This window comes from Rhamphochromis sp. 'chilingali' (genome assembly GCF_963969265.1).
Source record: "Rhamphochromis sp. 'chilingali' genome assembly, chromosome: 15".
Taxonomy (NCBI): domain Eukaryota; kingdom Metazoa; phylum Chordata; class Actinopteri; order Cichliformes; family Cichlidae; genus Rhamphochromis; species Rhamphochromis sp. 'chilingali'.
The window spans coordinates 22584588-22606125 of NC_137942.1; the positions used below are offsets into that span (position 1 = coordinate 22584588).

Here is a 21538-nt window from a genome sequence, read left to right on the forward strand (position 1 = left end):
TATGAACAAGACCTGAATAATACCAGTGATGAAGAGTTCTCTCTAGAAATCAAGAAAAGGATTGAATTTTGTTAGTTTCACATTCGTGATCAATGAACTCCCCTTGTGCACTGTAGTGCACATGTTGTAAAATTTTAATAAAATTAGTTAAAAACAAAATTGTTTTTGCAATGTGTCTTTTACCAACCCAACACTTGATTTATATGGAAAAATCAAAATACTTTTTTTTCCCCTGGGTCTCACCGAGACCCCTGTTCGCTTAATGAATAAATTGTTAAAATGCTAAAATGTCTTTGTTACAACAAAGAATTACTCAAACAATCACAAATTGTCCTCAAAGTTTATCTCACAGACAAATTGCAGTCGACATTGGTTAATAATCTGAGGCTATCTAACTCTATCCTATTACTGATTAGTGTAATCTAACATCTTTGTGAATAAAATTTAACAAATTAATTTCCTCCTTGATGCAGCTGTGGCATCTTTAAGAGCGATAGGGTTGTCTTCATTGTGTAACGGTGAAACTTTTTACTTCATCAGTATTGTTATCTGCCTGTTGGCAGCGTGGACACCTAAGTTGACTGATATCACAGGTGTATCTACTAAAAATCGCGGATGAGTTTTAACCCTGGTGACCTCAACCTCAAGGTCAAAGTCAGAGATCAGGTTTTCTGAAAGTCTTTTGAATTCGACAGCACACCATAGGATTTTCAGGTTGATATCAGAGGTGCCTTCACTAAAAATCTTAGACGAGTTCAAATCTCAGTGACCTTGACCTCAAGGTTTTTTGAAAATCTTGTGACCGGTTACAGAAGTAGTTTTAGAATTTGCAATTGTTATACTATGTCTACAGTGACCTCTAGTGGCCAGTGTCTTGTTGTTGCTTTTCGCGGGATTTGGACAGGATATAAACAGGAAGTAACAGTGATCATAATTAATAATAAATAGTGGAGAATACTGGATAAAATAAGAATATGCTTCTTCCTGCTTCTTTAATGTATCATGTTTTCTTGTTAAAATTTCCTTATGTCCTATCCTTTTCCTTTTTTCCTTTCTTATGTTTTTGTTTTGTTTTAGTTTTTAATCTAGCTGCTTTACGATTGTAACATGCTCGAAATAAAGCCTCACAAGCTGATGTATGTAAGGAAAAATTCCTCAAACCGATCCTGAGTGTTTGTATTCACAAGACCGGTACAAATGATATATCTATTGTTTATGTATGTATGTATGTATGTATGGAGTTATTTATTTATTTCCATATTTATTGCTGTGCTCAGTACTGTATTGAGTACATTGAGTGCTGTTGTCACAGTCCCTCGATAAAACTGTTTAAAACTGTACAAAAAGAATAGAATCGACGTTTCACGTTGCGTATCCGGAACGTTTGGAGGGGAAGACTTTAATTGAAGGACACTTTGCAAACATGGCAGACGTACCAGAAAATGCTCCAGAGCGTAAGCCTTTAAACTTACTTTTCTTCAGTTTTAATACCTCAGTCATGTTGTTCAAGTTGTGTGTGGATGTAGGGAATTTACTTTTAACTGTAAGGTCGCGGTGATTGTTAAACACACGGCGGTTGTTCCTCTCTGTTGGAATTATCAACATTAATAGCTTTGAGTCTGTGTTTGAAAGGACATTAATAAGGATGTTTTAGATAAATTAATTTTCAAGGTGTTGTAATTTAATTTAATGAATTTATTACACGTTGAATTCGGGATATTCGGAAAGTTGAATGTGATGCTTATTTAGATCGATAGATAGATAGATAGCTAGCTAGATAGATAGCTTATCAGACATCGTTTGATGTATCACTAAAGTGTTTGTTTGTTTTTATTGCTGTGGGCAAAATGCGCATAATATCCACACAAGGGAATGTGAATAGGTATCGCAGTACGTCTTCCAGTTTTGCTGAGTCATGATGACAGTCTTCTACGCAGTTGTATAATTTATTATGTGAATAAGTTTTAATAAAGTCATTTTAGTAGTCTCTTGGCTGAATGTTATGTTAAGCTGTATATAAATGATTTTAAGGGACCATCGCATGAGAGCAGCTTTTCTTTTTGTATTACACGATCCCTTAGCAAAACTAGATGTAATAAGGTACCCATCAAGAATCTTCTAGAACAGTTCTTTCTGGATATTTGACCACTCTTCTGGGCAGGATTGCTAGAGAGCATTTAAATTTGTTTGACCTGGCTTTTACAGTTTTTCTCAGTTGCTTTGGTGCATTTCTCACAACAGAATTGATCTCTGCAACACTACTAAGGCTCTTCTCAAAACAATTAGTGCAAACTGCAAAACATGGTGGATAACTTGCAAAAGTGAGTCACTTCATCAAAAAGCAAAGTCAGTTGCTCAAAATAAGTAGTCAATGCTTCAAAAGCAAGTCCCTTAATCAAAACAGATAATATATTCATCAAAAGCAAGTACTTATATCAAAGTGTCAGGGCTGTCACAATTACAAGTCATTACACCAGCACCTTTGGTCACAAAATCAAATAGTTTGAACATGTTCTCATTGTGACGGATTTCTTTGTAGGTGCGTCCCAATGACATGTCAAGTCTGGACAGCATGCATGGCATGTTGAAAACCATAAATTGTAAAGGAAAATCAAGACACTTCATATGCACTCTTGATAATATTTAATTGAAACTGTTCACAGCATTGTGCAACTGGGGGAATACAGTAAATCAAACATTTTACAGCAAACACAAACTCACTTAGACAGTAAACCTTACTGCAGTAGTTATGAAACAAAAGAAAACTGAAAAACAGACACTGCTGCATATCAATCATTGCTCTCTAGACGCTCCCGTCTGTCTGCCCATATATTTGCATCAACATCACAGCGAATGTCAGTTCTATCGATGCATCGGGGAAAGTATCTTCTGGAGTGTCAAATCCACCCTCTGCAGGACTCTGCTGTGATGTCATCACAGGGATAGCTCTGTGGAAGGGGCAGGGATAGCTCAGTAGGTAGAGTGGTGGCCCCATGATCGGAAGGTCGGGGGTTCAACTCCACTGAACGGCTACCCTGAGGTACCCCTGAGCAAGGTACCGTCCCTACACACTGCTCCCTGGGCGCTGCATTGGTGGCTGCCCACTGCTTCACTGGGTGAATGGGTTAAATGCAGAGGAACTATTTCCCTATGGGGACTAACACACATTAAAACATTAAACATTATTAAAGCTGCATCCATAGCTGCTAGCAGGGTCATTTGGGTATGTGGATGCCTGTCATATACCTTCCACCTCCAGGAAGAGAAAAACTCCTCAATTGGATTTAGGAATGGAGTGTAAGGAGGAAGAAACTCCATAAGCATCCTGTCGTGTGCTCCATCCTGCAAACCACTGCCTCACTACAGCAGAGTGATGGAAGCTAACATTATCCCAAACCACTACATACATTGTCCGATTGTCACCAGGATCATCCCTTTCATTTTGTGGGATTAGGTCCCTATAAAGAGCGTCCAGAAAAGCCAACAGGTGTTGTGTATTGTATGCACCAATATGAGGAATATGGGTGTGAATGCCATTTTCTGAGATTGCTGCACACATTGTAATATTTCCTCCTCGTTGGCCTGGGACATCAATGGTGGCTCTTTCTCCAATGTGATTGCGTCCACGCCGTCTGCCTTTTGCGAGATTGAATCCCGCTTCGTCAAGATATACAAACGTGTGCAGGTGTTCCCTGGCTTCAATTCCAGGATACGCTATACAAAGGATGAGAATAAAAAAAAGTCTGTAATGGTGCATTTGGCACAACAGATTGTACAGTTTGAATTGTAAATAGGATTACAGTAACATGCATAAATGTAAGTCCAGTACATGGCCTAAACTTTTACAGTAAACAGAGGTACATATGCAAACATGTTTTACCTGTACATACTGGTGACGGAGCTCCTTCACTTGATCGCTGTTCCGTTCAAATGGTACTTTGTACAATCGCTTCATGGACATTTCATTCCATCTGAGGACTCTGTCTATGGTGGAAATTGATATTGACTGAATATTTCCGAAGATGGTGTCATCTTCTACGACAGTTCTTTGTATTTCTCTCAGTCTCAAAGCGTTGTTTGCAGCCACCGTTGCACAAATTGTTTCCTCTTGCTGCGGAGTCAAAAGTGGACCTCTTCTGCCTCTTCTAGGTTGTCTGGCAGTCCTTTTTGAGATGCAGATGACAAAACAAAAACATAAATAAGCGCAAACATGCTTACAGTAATTGTTACAGGACTATCATTCAAAACTCCTTTCTTTACAGCATTACTGTATTGTACCACAGCACACTATGCCACACCTGGGCCAAGTCTGCACTTCAGTTACAGTACGTCTATATGTAAAGATCTATGAGGTCATGTCCTAATGCAAGTCTCCTGTATGACTATGAAAGTGCAGAGCAAATTAGTTTGTGCTGAATAACTACATTACAGTATGCTCACCTGTTTTCCCGACGAAATGTCTGAATAATAGAACTTACAGTAGTTCTCCCAACATTTGGCTGCACCCTTCGACCAGACTCGGCCATTGTGAGGCCATGGTTTATCACATGATCCACAAGTGTTGCCCTGATTTAGTCAGGAACGTGTCTATGTGGTTGGTCTCTTCTTACCTGGTTTTGTCCTCGTCCTCCACCGATCCTCACCCCTCTTCCACAAGGCTGACGTTCCATGTTCTGCAGTTTTGTAGATTCAGTATGCACCTCATGCCAATCCTGTCTGTTGGTTTACATTATTTATTGATATATATATATATATATATATATATATATATATATATATATATATATAAAAAACACCCAGCACGCCCCTGCGGGCGGTTTATCCTTCAAGCTCGGGTCCTCTACCAGAGGCCTGGGAGCTTGAGGGTCCTGCGCAGTATCTTAGCTGTTCCCAGGACTGCGCTCTTCTGGACAGAGATCTCCGATGTTATTCCCGGGATCTGCTGGAGCCACTCGCCTAGCTTGGGAGTCACCGCACCTAGTGCTCCGATTACCACGGGGACCACCATTACCTTCACCCTCCACATCCTCTCGAGCTCTTCTCTGAGCCCTTGGTATTTCTCGAGCTTCTCGTGTTCCTTCTTCCTGATGTTGCTGTCATTCGGAACCGCTACATCGATCACTACGGCCGTCTTCTTCTGTTTGTTTACCACCACTATGTCCGGTTGGTTAGCCACCACCATTTTGTCCGTCTGTATCTGGAAGTCCCACAGGATCTTAGCTCGGTCATTCTCCACCACCCTTGGGGGCATCTCCCATTTTGACCTCGGGACTTCCAGGTTATACTCGGCACAGATGTTCCTGTACACTATGCCGGCCACTTGGTTATGGCGTTCCATGTATGCCTTGCCTGCTAGCATCTTGCACCCTGCTGTTATGTGCTGGATTGTCTCTGGGGCATCTTTATACAGCCTGCACCTGGGGTCTTGCCTGGTGCGATATATATATACTTGTAGAGTAGGGGTTACTATAACGCGATTCACCTGTGACTGGGTAGAAGAGGCTTTTCATTGGTTGCAAGTAAGAGTAACACACACCAATTTTCATTAGTGTGAGATAAGGTTCACCTGAGAAAAGTAATTTATGGAGATGTTCATGGAAACTCCTTAAAAATAGGGTTTTCAAAATGGGTGTACAAATTGTTTGACAAGATGTTCAACAATTTTGAGTGCACTGACACAAGCAATGAAATGAAGACTATTAGTTGTAAGGACAATGACTATTCAACCGGTACAAGTATAAATAATTGTGACATTCATGATAAAAGCAGGGAGATAGTGATGAATAGCAAGTCAAAAGTGACCATTCTTTAGATATTTGTACTTACTCAACTGCTTCATGTCCAAAGGCATTTGGCAATGAACATGAAGCCGCCACAAGGTTGTGCCAAAACGACTACATGTTGTGAAGGTTGAACTAACTATTGTGCAAAGTTTAATTCTGTTGTGAGAAATGCACCAAAGCAACTGAGGAAAAACTGTAAAGTAGTAATTTTCAGTAGGGTTGAGGTTGGGGCTTCGGGAAGACTTAATATTAGTCTGCTTTATCCATTCCAAAACCAGTTTGTGTGTTTGGCTTAATTTTCCTGTTAGAACATCCAACTGCTACCAGATTAGCTGCTGATGTAAGGTGAAGTTGAAGACTTGGGAGGTAATCCTCCTCCTTCATAATTTTGTCCGCTTCATAAATTTCAGTCAAGTTTGAAGGTGTGGATTTTGGAGCAGGGACTTCTTTCTTAGTTGGCATCCTCACATTAAAACTCGCTTTACTGTGAATACAGGGAGTGCAGAATTATTAGGCAAATGAGTATTTTGTCCACATCATTCTCTTCAGGCATGTTGTCTTACTCCAAGCTGTATAGGCTCAAAAGCCTACTACCAATTAAGCATATTAGGTGATGTGCATCTCTGTAATGAGAAGGGGTGTGGTCTAATGACATCAACACCCTATATCAGGTGTGCATAATTATTAGGCAACGTCCTTTCCTTTGGCAAAATGGGTCAAAAGAAGGACTTGACAGGCTCAGAAAAGTCAAAAATAGTGAGATATCTTGCAGAGGGATGCAGCAGTCTCAAAATTGCAAAGCTTCTGAAGCGTGATCATCGAACAATCAAGCGTTTCATTCAAAATAGTCAACAGGGTCGCAAGAAGCGTGTGGAAAAACCAAGGCGCAAAATAACTGCCCATGAACTGAGAAAAGTCAAGCGTGCAGCTGCCAAGATGCCACTTGCCACCAGTTTGGCCATATTTCAGAGCTGCAACATCACTGGAGTGCCCAAAAGCACAAGGTGTGCAATACTCAGAGACATAGCCAAGGTAAGAAAGGCTGAAAGACGACCACCACTGAACAAGACACACAAGCTGAAACGTCAAGACTGGGCCAAGAAATATCTCAAGACTGGTTTTTCTAAGGTTTTATGGACTGATGAAATGAGAGTGAGTCTTGATGGGCCAGATGGATGGGCCCGTGGCTGGATTGGTAAAGGGCAGAGAGCTCCAGTCCGACTCAGACGCCAGCAAGGTGGAGGTGGAGTACTGGTTTGGGCTGGTATCATCAAAGATGAGCTTGTGGGGCCTTTTAAGGTTGAGGATGGAGTCAAGCTCAACTCCCAGTCCTACTGCCAGTTTTTGGAAGACACCTTCTTCAAGCAGTGGTACAGGAAGAAGTCTGCATCCTTCAAGAAAAACATGATTTTCATGCAGGACAATGCTCCATCACACGCGTCCAAGTACTCCACAGCGTGGCTGGCAAGAAAGGGTATAAAAGAAGAAAAACTAATGACATGGCCACCTTGTTCACCTGATCTGAACCCCATTGAGAACCTGTGGTCCATCATCAAATGTGAGATTTACAAGGAGGGACAACAGTACACCTCTCTGAACAGTGTCTGGGAGGCTGTGGTTGCTGCTGCACGCAATGTTGATGGTGAACAGATCAAAATACTGACAGAATCCATGGATGGCAGGCTTTTGAGTGTCCTTGCAAAGAAAGGTGGCTATATTGGTCGCTGATTTGTTTTTGTTTTGTTTTTGAATGTCAGAAATGTATATTTGTGAATGTGGAGATGTTATACTGGTTTTACTGGTAAAAATAAATAATTGAAATGGGTATATATTTGTTTTTTGTTAAGTTGCCTAATAATTATGCACAGTAATAGTCACCTGCACACACAGATATCCCACTAAAATAGCTAAAACTGAAAACTACTTCCAAAAACATTCAGCTTTGATATTAATGAGTTTTTTGGGTTCATTGAGAACATGGTTGTTGTTCAATAATAGAATTATTCCTCAAAAATACAACTTGCCTAATAATTCTGCACTCCCTGTAGTGATGCTGGTGTTTTAGCAGTTTCCACTTTACGGCAGGCTTGACCCTTAGTGGTTCCTGCATTGTTCCTGAACATCTGAACCAATTTCTCACCTGAATATTAAAGACAGTCAAGCGCCAATCAGACTTTGCAGAGATTCTAGATATTTTGTTCAACCACATTTTATTTTAACGACAACCACTCGAAGCAGATCTAGGATATTTAGGTCTCTTTAAGGTGCTCAGATCTTGATGACTGGATTCTGTTTTATCCTTGTTAGACTGTCCGGGTACAACAAGTGAGCAAGCTGGCAAGTCTGCACCATGCCAGGGCTGTCCCAACCAGAAACTCTGTGCCTCTGGAGCCACAAAAGCCCCTGACCCTGGTAAGACCGTGTGCTATTATCTCATCACTTTAATATTTTGATACATATTTGGGCTTCAGCAGATACATTAGGGGATTAGTTAAGAGCTTAAAACATCTTGTTCCCGTGTGTCTGCAGCTATAGCAGAGATAGGAGAGAAGCTGTCAACAGTCAAACACAAGATCCTCGTGTTGTCTGGAAAAGGAGGTGTGGGGAAGAGCACCTTTAGCGCTCACTTGGCTCACGCTCTGGCAAGTGACACCACAAAGGAGGTAATACAGAATATCAGTAATTGTCATGTTCAAGAATCGAGTTTGAGATGATTTCTACCACCTGAGCTACAGCCACCCACAACGAGTGGTTAATGAGTGGTTATTTTTGTTACTGTTCCCTTCCTGTTAGCTTGGTCGGTCGGTTCTCCTTCTACCTCTGACCTCAACAAGCATTTTCACTCAGAGAACTGCCGCTTGTTTGAAATTCAGCAGATTGCATTGACTAAATGCTGCCGTGTGATTGGCTATTATATTTACACATTTGCATTAACAAGTGGTGTCCAAAGTAGCTAGTGTGTGTAAATCCTGATGCTCTCATATAAAACATTAAAATACACTGACTACTAGAGGTCACTGCAGACATAGAGTAACAATATATTTGAATTCTGAAAGTAAATTGTGTTACACAAGGAACATGGCTGTGGGTCGTCACTGATTTCTATAATAGGTTTGATTCGGATTCACAGGGTCCCGATTCGATTTGAATCTGGGAAATTTTGCCTCAGACAGTCAGAAATATTTTAATTCTGATCATTTATCAGTATTGACTTTTGTGAGACTTCATCAGAGGTGTGAGCATCACAGCAGATTCCTTTGTGTCAAAGTAACTGGGGATAAAGCACAGAAAAACATGAAGGTGTTCCTGGCCTGGATTTTTATAGCAGATGATTAAATTAATTTAAAAACATTTAAAATATTCTGTAATAGATAATAAGCTGAAAAAAACATGAATCAACATATGAATATTACCTGATGCTGCTGAAGTGAAGCAGAGCAAAGTTACAGAGGTTTTATTAGAGACACAGCTAAACATTTTGCAATTTGGTATAATTTTAAAAAGTTTAAATTTCTTCGGTATTGAACAGAAGAAATTAGGCTTTCTTGTCGCTGACACGCTGTACACAACGGTACACTTTTTGCGTAATAAGCAAGCAAATAATGCGGAAAACGGATATTTGAGATGGGAAACTGTTCTTGAAGTACACTGAGAGAGAGAAAGAGCTGTGCGGGAAGTGTGATTTTTATCGTGGTGGAAGAAAAACAGCAATAGTAAGAAGGATCTTCTTTTGTTGCTGCTTCAGTGAATTTTGGTCTGAGAGAGACAAAACCTGCAACTGTTTAATCAGTGAGCTGTGAGCTATCAGCACCGACGGCGTGTCCGTGCTGTCGGGTGAGAAAGCCGACAACTCACTGTGTGGAGCTTTGTGTGGAATCTGTTTACCTGCTCGTATTTGCTGTTTTAGCTTTAACCTGAGATTCTGGCATTTCTGGCAAAATACATTTATATTTAAAAATCAATTCAGGGTTTAAATCAATATCGCTTTATTCAAGCTAAAATTGATTTGAATTGGAAAATCGATCATTGAAACCCAGCGATAACAAGGAACACAGTGCTATCACTCTAAAAGAAGCCACAGCTTAATCAAGGAAGAAATTTATTAGTTCCATTCAAAACAATGATAGATTATATTAACCAGTAGGATGGAGTTAGATGCCTCAGGTTATTAGTCTATGTCTCCTGCAGTTTTTCTGTGAGATATCTCTCTTTATACGCCAGTTTCTTGTGTAGCTTTCACAGTTTCAAGTTGAACAGGGCAACAGTGTTTAATTAATGTTAATCAAATTAATGTTTTTATTTGTCTTGCATCAGTTGCAGAGTGAGTGCTACATGTATGTTTACTGTAAGCAGCGAACTTGACACTCGATTGTTGACATGAGCAGGACAGCTCTCAGTCCCAGGCTGATAAAAGAACTTGTGTCAAAATTTTGCTCAGCTGCTGTTTTTCATTTCACTTTTTTCCGATAGTATTATACAATGTTAATCACATAATCACAACCTGTTATTAACAGTGGAATGCAGTGGAATTATTATTATAATTATTAATAACAGAACTGACACCAGCAGCAAGCCAGTAAGCAAACCTTACAGATGCAGCACTCTTTCACACATTAAACCCACCTTATCTCATTGCCTCCATCACTACCTATAATTTACTGCACACATCCCCAGAGGCGGAGGCAGACATTTGATACACCCAGGGCTTAGCCCTAAAGGGTAGTATGCATGTGGGATGGGGGCGGGGGGTTATAGGCTCTGTTTTGAGTTTTGTTCAAAAAAGCAGGACTTCATATAGGTTTTAAATTAAGCAGCAAGAACAAAGTCGGGGCTAAACCCCAATTCAACCAGACCCAGAACTGATTCGGAATTAAAACAGGACTACAACAGTTCAAAATCAGGACTACTTAGGACTTAACCAAAACAGAACCACAATCAGAACTAGATGATAGTAGCACTAAAACCTGCACTACACTTATTTTTTAATTCTACCGAAGTCCACTATTTAGATTCAGAAAGGTTTATATAATTATTTAGCCTTGCTGTGAAAACAAGCCTGCATAACTTAATAAATGTAGAATTTGAAAAATAACAAACCTAAAAAGAAACATTAGGTACGAGATACATGAGTACCTATGATACGGTGATACTTTTGGTAAACAACCATTTGACTAACGTGTGTCTCACCTGCTCTTGTTCATCTCTGTTCTGTCCTCATTCTCCTCTCTCTCTCTCTGCTCCTCTCTCTCCCTCTTTGTGCTGACAATCAAGCCAAACACCAACATCATCAAATATATAGTTGAAACCAGATATTTACAGACTCTTCAGATAAAAACACTTTTTTAATTGTAACATCAAATCAGACTAAATGTTTATTTTTTTAGATTGATAAATATAAAAACATATTTGTTAACTTTAAGAGTAAAGAGAGAAACTATCTGTATTTCTTAATTGCAAATGGCACCAAATTGTATTCAAACTGAGCCACACTTATGGAGCTCCACAATTCTTTTCCAGGTGTTTTGGTTGATATCTCTGGATTTTCCCATGTCACAGAAACAGGCTCTGTGTTTTGCCTTATATGCATCCACAGCTGTGCCACCAATTTACTCACATGGACTCTACTAACCTATCAGAAGCTTCTTCAGCTCAGAATGGAATCGTCTGGAGTTTTCTTATTAATTAACAATAAACTTAGTGTACATGTACTCCTAAATTTGATGAAAGTGATAAAAAACAGAAAGCTCTGTCTCTCTTTATTGTGACATTTAACTAATTCAAAAGATATTTCAATATTTATTTATCCAAAACAAAACAAGTTTACTCTAAACTGATGTTGTGCAGTAAAAAAATGTTCTTGTGTTTTCCATAAAGTGTATGTAAATATCTGGTTTCAACTGTCAATATACTGCTGTGTGTTGAAATTTTTGTTTTGCATAGGAATATACTGAACAACATACAAAGTACAATATATAAAATAACATCTACCTGAGTTTTTTCTTTGAAAGAAGCTCCTTATGTCCATTCTTGTATATCAGTGCATTACTGAAACCGATTTATTTAGCCGTGGAGGGTAACAACTGAAAATATGAAATAAACACACATGTAAGCTAAGACTCTCTAAAAAAACAGCAGTGTTGTTGTTCGGCTTTTCATGTTGCCATTTGTTGATTCACTTGAAGAGCAAGTAACTTAACATGGGTCAAATGATCAGTTTGATATCAATCTTTTGTGATACACCGTCATATTTACATTATTGGTACAGTACGAATGATTTGCTTTGGTACCTGGTCAAACTTCAGCTCTCCTCTGTCTGCCTGGCTGCGCTTCTCCAACAGCGCACGCGCAGGCAGCAGCTGCCCCGCCCCCTCGCTCAGTCGCTTAGTGTCTGAGCTCGGATCATACCAATATTAGGGGGGATTTACGCACAGTCGTAAATTCCCACAGTGTGCACTATGTGCTTCGAATATTGTGTGTACTTTTTGTTTTATACAGTTGTCAGCCAGGCATCTAACTATGAAAAAATTACACTCCAAAAGACCCCGGGCTTCTGACAAAACAACCCGGGCTTAAGCCCAGTAAGCCACCCCCACGCTCCGCCACTGCACATCCCTTGATGTACAAATATTTATTATTGGCATTATTACTGACACCTGTCTTGGTGATACGGCTAACACAGGGCTCATTAAAGCATTACCAAGTCATTAAAGTTTTTATTAACTTGCAGCCATAAAAGGCTGATGGGATCATTGCTGGCTTCCTGCCGGACGGCGACATGGACACCCGTGTGCGATAACTCAAGAAGGACGTCAACTAGGATTTTAAAACTGGCACCACAGATGTATCTGCTAGGAGGCTGAGGGGTACCACTGGCCGCCACCAGTAGTTTTATTTGACCTGTACAAACAGGCAGGTGGTGGGATCGCTGTTTTATAGAAAACATTTTCAGCTGTAAATCTGCATCAGTTATCTGAGTTTTTAATTCCATATCTCCTGCTCTATCTCCCGCATGAGATGAAGTGCTGGACAACTTTTCTGATGCCGTTTCTCAAATGAGCTGAGAGAGAAAATCATAAATCATCATAAACTGACTTTGAAATCTATAAGAATTCACTTCATTATTGCAGCAACGAACTAAAATGAAGCAGACAATCCTACATCTCACAACTTATTAACAATATTCAGCATAATTCTGCTTTTTTTTTTTTTTTTTTTTTTTATTCGTATCCACCGATAAACTATTGAACATTTCCACTTTCTAAATCTAACAAATTTCTTCTTTACTCTGGAAGAGTTGAGTTGTTTTTTCCCCCCACAGTAAAGTTTTTAATATTGGAGGTAATATGTTTGCCTCTTGTCCTAATTTATCTAACAGTATCTCTCATTCTTATCAAATTACTGCCACAAGCTCATTTCCAAAGAGTAGCTTCTTGACCGCCACCGTTTCACTGAAACCATGATGAGCCTTCAATGAACCGTAGATGGATAAACTGGAGGGGCAGATTCATATCTTGGGTCCTGTGTCAGGTCGTTGCTGGATTTATTTGTGAATCACCATGTTGGTGCAAAAAATTTTATTCCTGTCAAACTGTCTTATGTTTGTTTTGGGGATTTTTTGTGGATTCAACTAAAGTAATGGGAACAAATCATGTGTTTTTGTGACAGGCCCCTAATAAGAAAGTGCATAAAGATAAAATATGCTTGAATGATTCATAGGTCAGTGTTAAGTGGCTGAACAAACCAAAAACACATTCCTCTGAGAGGGATCAGGGAGAAGGGCGGGAGTGAAGATTAGTGAAAAAGAAGCCAGTGTCCAAAGATAAAACTGTGAAAGACTTCAGGAAGCCTGAAGAACTAAATCTAACAAATTTCTTCTTTGCTCTTAAAGTAAAGTTTCCTCGTTGTTTTCAGAGTAAAGTTTCTAATATCGGCGGTAATATCTTAGCCTCTGATGGCAAAGTGCTCAACAGCACTTTAAATTTAATGAAAGTCAGGCTCCGGTCCTGCATCAGAGGCATCTCAATAGAAATCATTGTATATATTGTTAAGTTTATGTACATTTCTTTAAAAAAAGAAAAAAAAAAGTATCTCATATTGACTATTGCTGTCTCACCCGGAGGTATGTGTGGGAGAATCAGTTTTTTAGACATCTGTCAGGGCATTTTTCTAGAATCTGTCCTCATCTTTCTTCCGTAAGATGTACACCACTGTCTTCTGTTTAAAGTATTCTGTTAATAACACTTTGTTAGTGTCAAACTGGCAATCCAGTCATACCAGAGATGTTGCTTTCCTTAAATCTGCACGGCTTAAAATACTTTGATGAATTTGCAATATCTGTGCAGTTCGCCAGAATTAATGATCAAACCAAAAACCTGCTCGTCAGACCTGAATGTACTTGATGGCATGATTTTCACACTTTTCTCTCTTGTTTAAACACTTTGAAACCTCGGTAGAGAGCTAACTTCAGTATTATAGAATGAAACCAAAGGCACCCGCGGTTGCCTTTGACGGTGCAAAACGTTTCGTCGACACTGTTGTGTTTGTTGGGGAGGAGAAAACTTACATACAGTGCAGCACTTCAGAGTCACACTGCTAGCGATCAAAGATTTATGTAAATTTGACAAGCTGAACGCATTCTGTACTGTAGAGGAGACACGGCATGAGATTGAGTGACAATGGCTACAGCCAATCAGGACACAGAACATAATTCGCTGGGGGGAGAAGCATGCAAAATTGCACAAAGCAAATCTGCGAAACAGCGAGGCTGCGAAAGGTAAAGGGATCGTGTTATAGCGAGGGACCACTGTATTACATAAAGTTGTTTCTTAGGCTGAATATAGGTGAATTTGACATATGAAAACTTAGTGTAGTTTGCGTAAATCATTATTTCTTAGTTGAAAGAAAATCTCATGTTAGACTTAGCAGGAGTTTTTATCTTTGACTGTTACCCATAAACCACTGGAGTACAAAGGTTCATTCACAATGATGTCATCCATAGTAAGGGGATCAACTGGACACTCCCACGCAAAACATTCCACTTCCCAAAGTTTTAGCAGTTCCTCAGAGAAAATGCTGATAAAGCAATGCTTTAGGATGGCTCCTAGTGCTGGGATACAGCCCCATTGTTTTGATGTGCTGCCCAGTCAAGCAGACAGGAAATGCCTTGTGTAGCCTTTCGGGAGACAGTTGCCTTCATTATACTGGACTGCCGACTTTTCATGCTTCCACTTTCTTTTTCCTTTTTTTAGATTGCCCTGCTTGATGTAGACATCTGTGGTCCATCCATTCCAAGGATCGTGGGTTTAGAGGGAGAGCAAGTAAGTCAGTAGGCAGCTGTCAGAAACGGCTGTTATATCTATTGGTGCAACATTTTAATCATAATCTCACATGGACACAAAGATTGAGCTGTCTTTCTGTCGTCTCCTGTGTAGGTTCACCAGAGTGGCTCTGGATGGTCCCCTGTGGTGAGCTGATTTGAACGATTTATTTATTTATTTATTTGTAATTATTTTCCTTATTTAAGCATAATAAAACAGGGGCCTCTGCGTTGTGTTGCAGTATGTGGAGGACAACCTGGCAGTCATGTCTATTGGCTTCCTGCTAAGTAGTCCCGATGATGCTGTGATCTGGAGAGGACCCAAGAAAAATGGTGCGGTAATGTGATGTGTGTATGTGAGATGCTCATGTTTCCAGATCTCACATAGCAACAACCTGTGTGGTGCTTGTGTCCAATCAGGGATCATTAAGCAGTTTTTAAGGGATGTGGACTGGGGGGAACTGGATTACCTCATCGTAGACACTCCACCCGGCACCTCTGACGAACACCTGTCCATCGTCCAGTACCTAAGCGCCACCCATGTTGATGGAGCCATCATCATCACCACACCACAGGTACAAGTCTCGGCTTTAGTGTGAGCAGGTTTACGTTAGTATATGAAGTGCTCTATGGGAGCTTTTTAAAGTCAATAACCTTTGAAAACGCTGCTGTGGTGCAATCTAGGGTTTTCCCTCTTTGTACACACCTGCTTTTATAAAACATTCTCAGATGTTGTTTGACTGATGAGCAGCCAATCATCCTCATACATGTCCAGTTATGAGCCGCTGGGTTTCATGTTCATGTCTGTTTTCACACATAGGCAGTCATGCTCAATGAAGACACACAAACTCCAGGATGACCACCATGAAAACATTTGTAACCTAATGCTAATCAGATGCTTAAAGCCCCTTCACCCAGCTGAACATGGAAATAACAAAGGCGACGTGGCTAAAACTTCAGCTATCCAGGGCTTAGAGTATGGCGTTACTTTTGTGCCACTATTCTGAGCGCACGTAAAAAAAAAAATTGAGCGCAAGTGTTGCATTGCATTTTGAGGAGTAATTCATTGAATTTCAGCAAAATTCATAGCTGCGTGCGAAAATGTATTTCAGTGTTTGCTATTATACACACACACACACACACACACACACACACACACAATAACAGCCCCTCTCGCTCAGTTTTTTGCATTTGCGCTTGCTCGCAATGTGTTGCTTGCGCTCTCAACATTTCTGCCCGTGCGCGTTCAACTCTTTCTGTACACCGTTATATTTGCAGTTTGGGGGAAATTCAGTTCAGTTTTATTTCTATAAATCTCAACGATGTTATTGAAAGAAACCCCAATAATCAAACGACCCCATGTGAGTGAGCACTTGGCGACAACGGGAATGATAAGCTCCTTTTTCACAGGAAGAAACCTCCGACTTTATGAAAAGCTAATTTTTGTTTGAATATGCTGTCAGTTATAGTTCTTAGAAAGACAACCAGACAAGGAAATTCCAGTCATTATATTTCAAGATACCCCCTTAATGCTCGCACACACACCTGCAGCTAAACTTCAGCATCTTTCAGTTAACTCTGAACCGTCTGTGAGCTCATTTGAAACTGAAACTTTAGCAGCCCGACGTTTAGCTGCATAGCTCAAGCTGTGTGTCCTAAAAGCTCTCTAATTCTCACTCAGAGGTTTCAGTGTTATTAAAAACTTACTCAGTTTTAGCTCAGCTATTTTACATTAACAATTGCAGCTTTAAAAAGAATAATCTATAAACATGTATTCAAATACTTATGAAAACTACCTGCTATCAGCCTTAAATTGAAATTTGACCTGCAGATATGTCTGCTTTCAGTCCAACGGACTTCACTTGGTGATTCCCTAAATTCCCCCCAAATGATTTTAACAACCTGAACTTCTGTATACAAGTTGAGTCATTTCAGTCATGTAGTATTGACTCTGAAAACCACAGGTAGGCAACTGGCTTACCACAAAAAAAAACTCAGCTCGTTGCATCTTGCCGTATGCAGCTGCCTTCTGTTATGACTAATGCTGCTGCTGGTTTGTGGAATTGGTGGTGCTCCCCCTTTATGGCTTTACAGTATACTGACATGTTTAGGATGTCCTTGAGACCCCTGCTTTTTCAGCCCACTATGAAACGTAAACACAGATGAAATTTGAATTTTGCACCAGCAAATGCACAAGTCCGTGGATCATCCAGAGTAAGGGCTTTACAGCGAATCCACTCGCACTAATGGTTGTCTTAGAATGCACACGTTAATGCACAAAAATAGTGTTTTAAAAATATGATATGACAGGTTTTAATAGGTTGGATTATATGGGACAAATACATTTGCTGTGCAGGTGCTGTTACTGTTGGCAATAAAGCAATTCCACATGGTCATAATCATGGCGCTATGGCCGAGTGTCAATGAAGATGAATTGCTTTTGAGATGCTTTTAGCATACCACAACCAACAGAGGATGCTGTTCCATCATGAAACCATCGTAAAAAGAAAAGCGAGAGCCCATCGCACAGTAAAATGTTATACAGGTTTTTTACAGGCATGTTTGTAGACAACAAACTGTTAAAGAAATGGCATGCTACAGAGCTGTGCAGAACAAAAATAAATTCAGAGTGTTCTATTGTTGTCTTCCACGGCGTGCTTCCTATAAATTTTTCGTATTTAATAGGAAGTCAACTCGGCACAAAAGCGTTTTGCTTCACCTGCTGACATCACATGCTTTTGTTACCTGGTTTGTAAAGGTGATTTTGGTGTGATAAAGCCACAGACAGGATAGGCACAGGGCGGTGTTTTTGCTGAACGGGCAGCAACATGTCTGCCAGCAGGGCATCATGATATTTACACACAAATACTTGGAGGTTAACCCAATGTTGTCCTGCATGCAGACAGTAAAACGACTGTGATCCAGCAGCCGTACTAGTTCTGTCAGTCATGTTTCCTGCTGATGATTCTTAGTGTGGTGAACATTTAGCGCCATGTCAATAAATGTGGCTTACTCTACATGTGCTCAGTTAAGAAGACCTCACTATAAGCTGTGTCAAAGTTCTTATTGTACTTGGTGAAGTGAAGCACCAATTTCCTGCTTCTTAGATTAAGCTCAGTGCGGGGAAGTCAGAAAGCAACAGACACTTCCTCATTCCGCCTGATCTCACTAACCCACGACCGACCACACACACCCGGTGGGAATTACCAAACAAACAAGCCAGACTAGTGTGTGTGTGTGTGTGTGTGTGTGTGTGTGTGCCCCTCCCTGTCCACCGTATGCTCCCCATCTCCACCCACACATACACACAAACTTCAGCCCTCGCTTTTGCCTTTCTCTTTCTGTGGTTCCTGTTTCCACGTCTGTCTAGGAGGTAGCGTTGCAGGACGTGCGAAAGGAGATCCGATTCTGTCAGAAGGTTAAGATGCCGATCATCGGGGTGGTGGAGAACATGAGCGGCTTTGCCTGCCCTAAATGCAAGGTCACTCTCACACACACACACCTGTGCAAAACACAGATAAGCTAAAAATGCACCAGATCCATGTCTCTGTTCATTTTACATCTTTTTTGTCTTTTGTTTTGTTTTTTTGGATAAGATAATTGAGCAAAAACAAGAACCACATTGACAAAAATTTACAAATCTGATCTAATCTGGTGAGAAATGTATACAAGCACTGCGAGCATACGCTTGATTAGTTCTGGTAAGTAAAGAAGTGGAGCACACAGAAAAGAGGAACGAAGCAAAGAGGTCTGAAATATGTGCTCGCATCTGTGCTATTTTAGCTCATTACAAAAAAAACCAGGTTGTGAGGAGGCTTCGTCTGCTATCCTGTGCAGATATACTGCAGATACACTGAACAGGATACAGTGCACTCATTTTCACAACCACAAGCAAGCTCACCTTGCACAAAATCAAATCAACAAAGTTCTGTTTCTCTACATTTTTATGTCTTGTGTTTTTTTCCTTTTAGATGTAATTTCCTGAGGCTCTTACATCCCTTTAAGGGAGGGCCTTATGCCGTTTCCTTTCTATTCAACATCTGACATTTTATTTTTGGGAGGGGAGATGATATAACAGGACCACAATGTCCTGTCCTATCACTAAACAGTGAAATCACCACACTTTAAAGAAAATGTGGGTGAGTGGGAGATGCCATTTAAGCAACCCTTTTAAATCTGATCTCTCTCTGTGCAGCGTGTTTTAGTTTTCCGGGTTACGGCCTGAGCTTCGAGCTAGAATTCCCAGTGGAAAAATGTCGTGTTTACACAGTTAATCAATCCCAAATTCCTCGTGTGTAGATTAAGAAAGTACCTAGCTGATATATGCATATTTTTTTCTTTAAACTCTTCCTTGTAGAATACGTCACAGATCTTCCCTCCCTCAACCGGGGGAGCTGAGAAAATGTGTGCAGACCTCAAACTACCCCTCTTAGGAAAGGTGCCTCTAGATCCCAGGATAGCACGGAGCTGTGACGAGGGCAGGTCTTTCCTGAGCGAGGTGCCCGACTCCCCCGCTGCGGAAGCCTACCAGAAAATTGTGAAAAGTGAGTTTGTTTTTAGAAAGACACCCACACAAATGAGCATCGTACAATCAGTAACCATAAAAGGCCAAAACAAATCTTGTGTGACTTAAGTGTAGCCGTCAAGGTCAGCTGGACTTGCCTGGAAATCCCCTTCTGACCATCAGCTGGCAATCCTGCAAATAGAATAGAGGTTTTGAGAAGTGGGCGAAGTCACAGGATGCCAAAACTGGTGAATGGGAAGATGGTGTGAAACTGTTGCCAAAACAACAAGAACCAAAAAGAAATCATCTCAGCTCACTTGCAGCAATGTCAACACTATCCCCACCGCTCAGGATGTTACTGTAGAGCTGTCATGTTGTTTTCTCTCAGCTGTAAATGCACACAGTGGTCAGATAGTCAGAGCAGGGATCCAGGAGATGTGCCAAGTATAGAGTTCTGCATTTTATGACTCCCACCCCTTTATTTGCACATCATAAACAAACCCTTTGGCACCTCATACGTCATAGTTTTTCATTTTTCTTAAGAAGGAAGTTAGATGCGCTGTCAGGCATATTCCTCCTTCCAGTGAAGACCCCCGCCGGTTTTGATGACTGGATCATTTAGCTGACGGCTCAATTCCTGATTAAACAATGAAAGAGGAAGCGGTCGCTGTATAAATGGGAAGCAGCCAATCAAAAGAGGAACAGTAGGAGTTGTATCGAAATTCAATTATGCTTAAAGCATGAGATCAAGTTTGTGGAGTCTAATGTGGTTTGCGTAGCAGCTGATTCACTCCTAACTGAAACCATCAGTCGACGCACATTTATTTATCAGCTTCATCAAATCTCCTTTATCATCATCATTCTCTTCTCTCCTCTTTCTCTTTCCCCCCAAAGCCATCCAGGATTACTGCTCCAACAGGGTAACAGAGGAGCAAAGCACAATCTGACCACATCAGATGGCATCCATACAGGAGCAGAACACCGTGGCTGATCACATGACGGCAGACGGGCACCGAATACGAGGCACACGAAGAGCACAAGAGCTCGTACATATCAGAATCGCAGCATTTCTGTTTGACAGTCAGAGAAATCTTATCATTCTTTGTTTTCAGTGATAGATTTCATGCATTGATCAGATGCTGCCGTGCCAGAGCAGTATTTCCTGAAGAACTACTGAGAGTAAATGAAATGAATACATAATAAGAGTCTGTAGAAACTGAAATTACTTCCCATTTCATAAAACAAATAAAGTCATCATCCAAATAAGCACCTGTGCCCGTTTTGAATATGAATGCACTCATTATGGAATGATCTTTATGAGGCTGTCAGGGTTTACAATGATTTACAAATGTGTGTTTCTTTGTTTGTTTTGAAGGAAAGCAATATCACTTTGAGCACTGTAGTTTTAACTACCAGCACATTTGTCGTGGGCTGTTTGCCAGCTGCAGGTTAGACGAACGGTAGTAAAACTGTTAATGGTAGTAAAGGCCCGGCCATGCAAGATGTCAATTTTTGGCGTTTGCATGGGTTTTTTATCAGTTTTGGTGCAATGAATGAAGCTCAGTGGCAAAAAGGAAAAATATGCAGCAGAAAACTCTTTGCCTGTACTGACAATACCGTTTGTAGGATCCATTTTTTTCCTACAGCATCATTAAGCTTGTATTTGCTTAGAGTGAGTCATTTGCTTCAGGTGCTTTTGTGTACATTATGTCAATCCCCTCAGTAGATGAAAAGAAATATAAGAATATTCCACAGTGCCTGAGCTGGTGTGGTAATGTTTGTGTTAAGAGGAGGTCAGCAATTTGTTTTGTTTTTTTTGTTGTGTTTAAACTCTTTATGGCATCAGGTTACTGTGATCAAAGTGCAGATAAAGCTGCCAACAAAGAAAAAAAGTAACTTGGATTTTAGTTCGTCATTAATATCGGTGCTTCTGCA

General features: G+C 40.4%; 1 protein-coding gene across 1 annotated transcript; it reads left to right on the top strand.

Moving 5' to 3' along the window:
- Positions 1 to 1322: 1322 nt before the first annotated feature.
- Positions 1323 to 20870, top strand: nubp1 (nucleotide binding protein 1 (MinD homolog, E. coli)). The gene is made up of 10 exons (XM_080904236.1): positions 1323 to 1454; positions 8091 to 8195; positions 8313 to 8446; positions 15032 to 15100; positions 15215 to 15247; positions 15342 to 15432; positions 15520 to 15674; positions 18470 to 18580; positions 19457 to 19643; positions 20498 to 20870. The coding sequence occupies exons 1-10, from the start codon at positions 1424 to 1426 to the stop codon at positions 20548 to 20550; spliced, it is 969 nt and encodes a 322-aa protein (XP_080760362.1). The 5' UTR covers positions 1323 to 1423; the 3' UTR covers positions 20551 to 20870.
- The last annotated feature ends 668 nt before the right edge of the window (positions 20871 to 21538 follow it).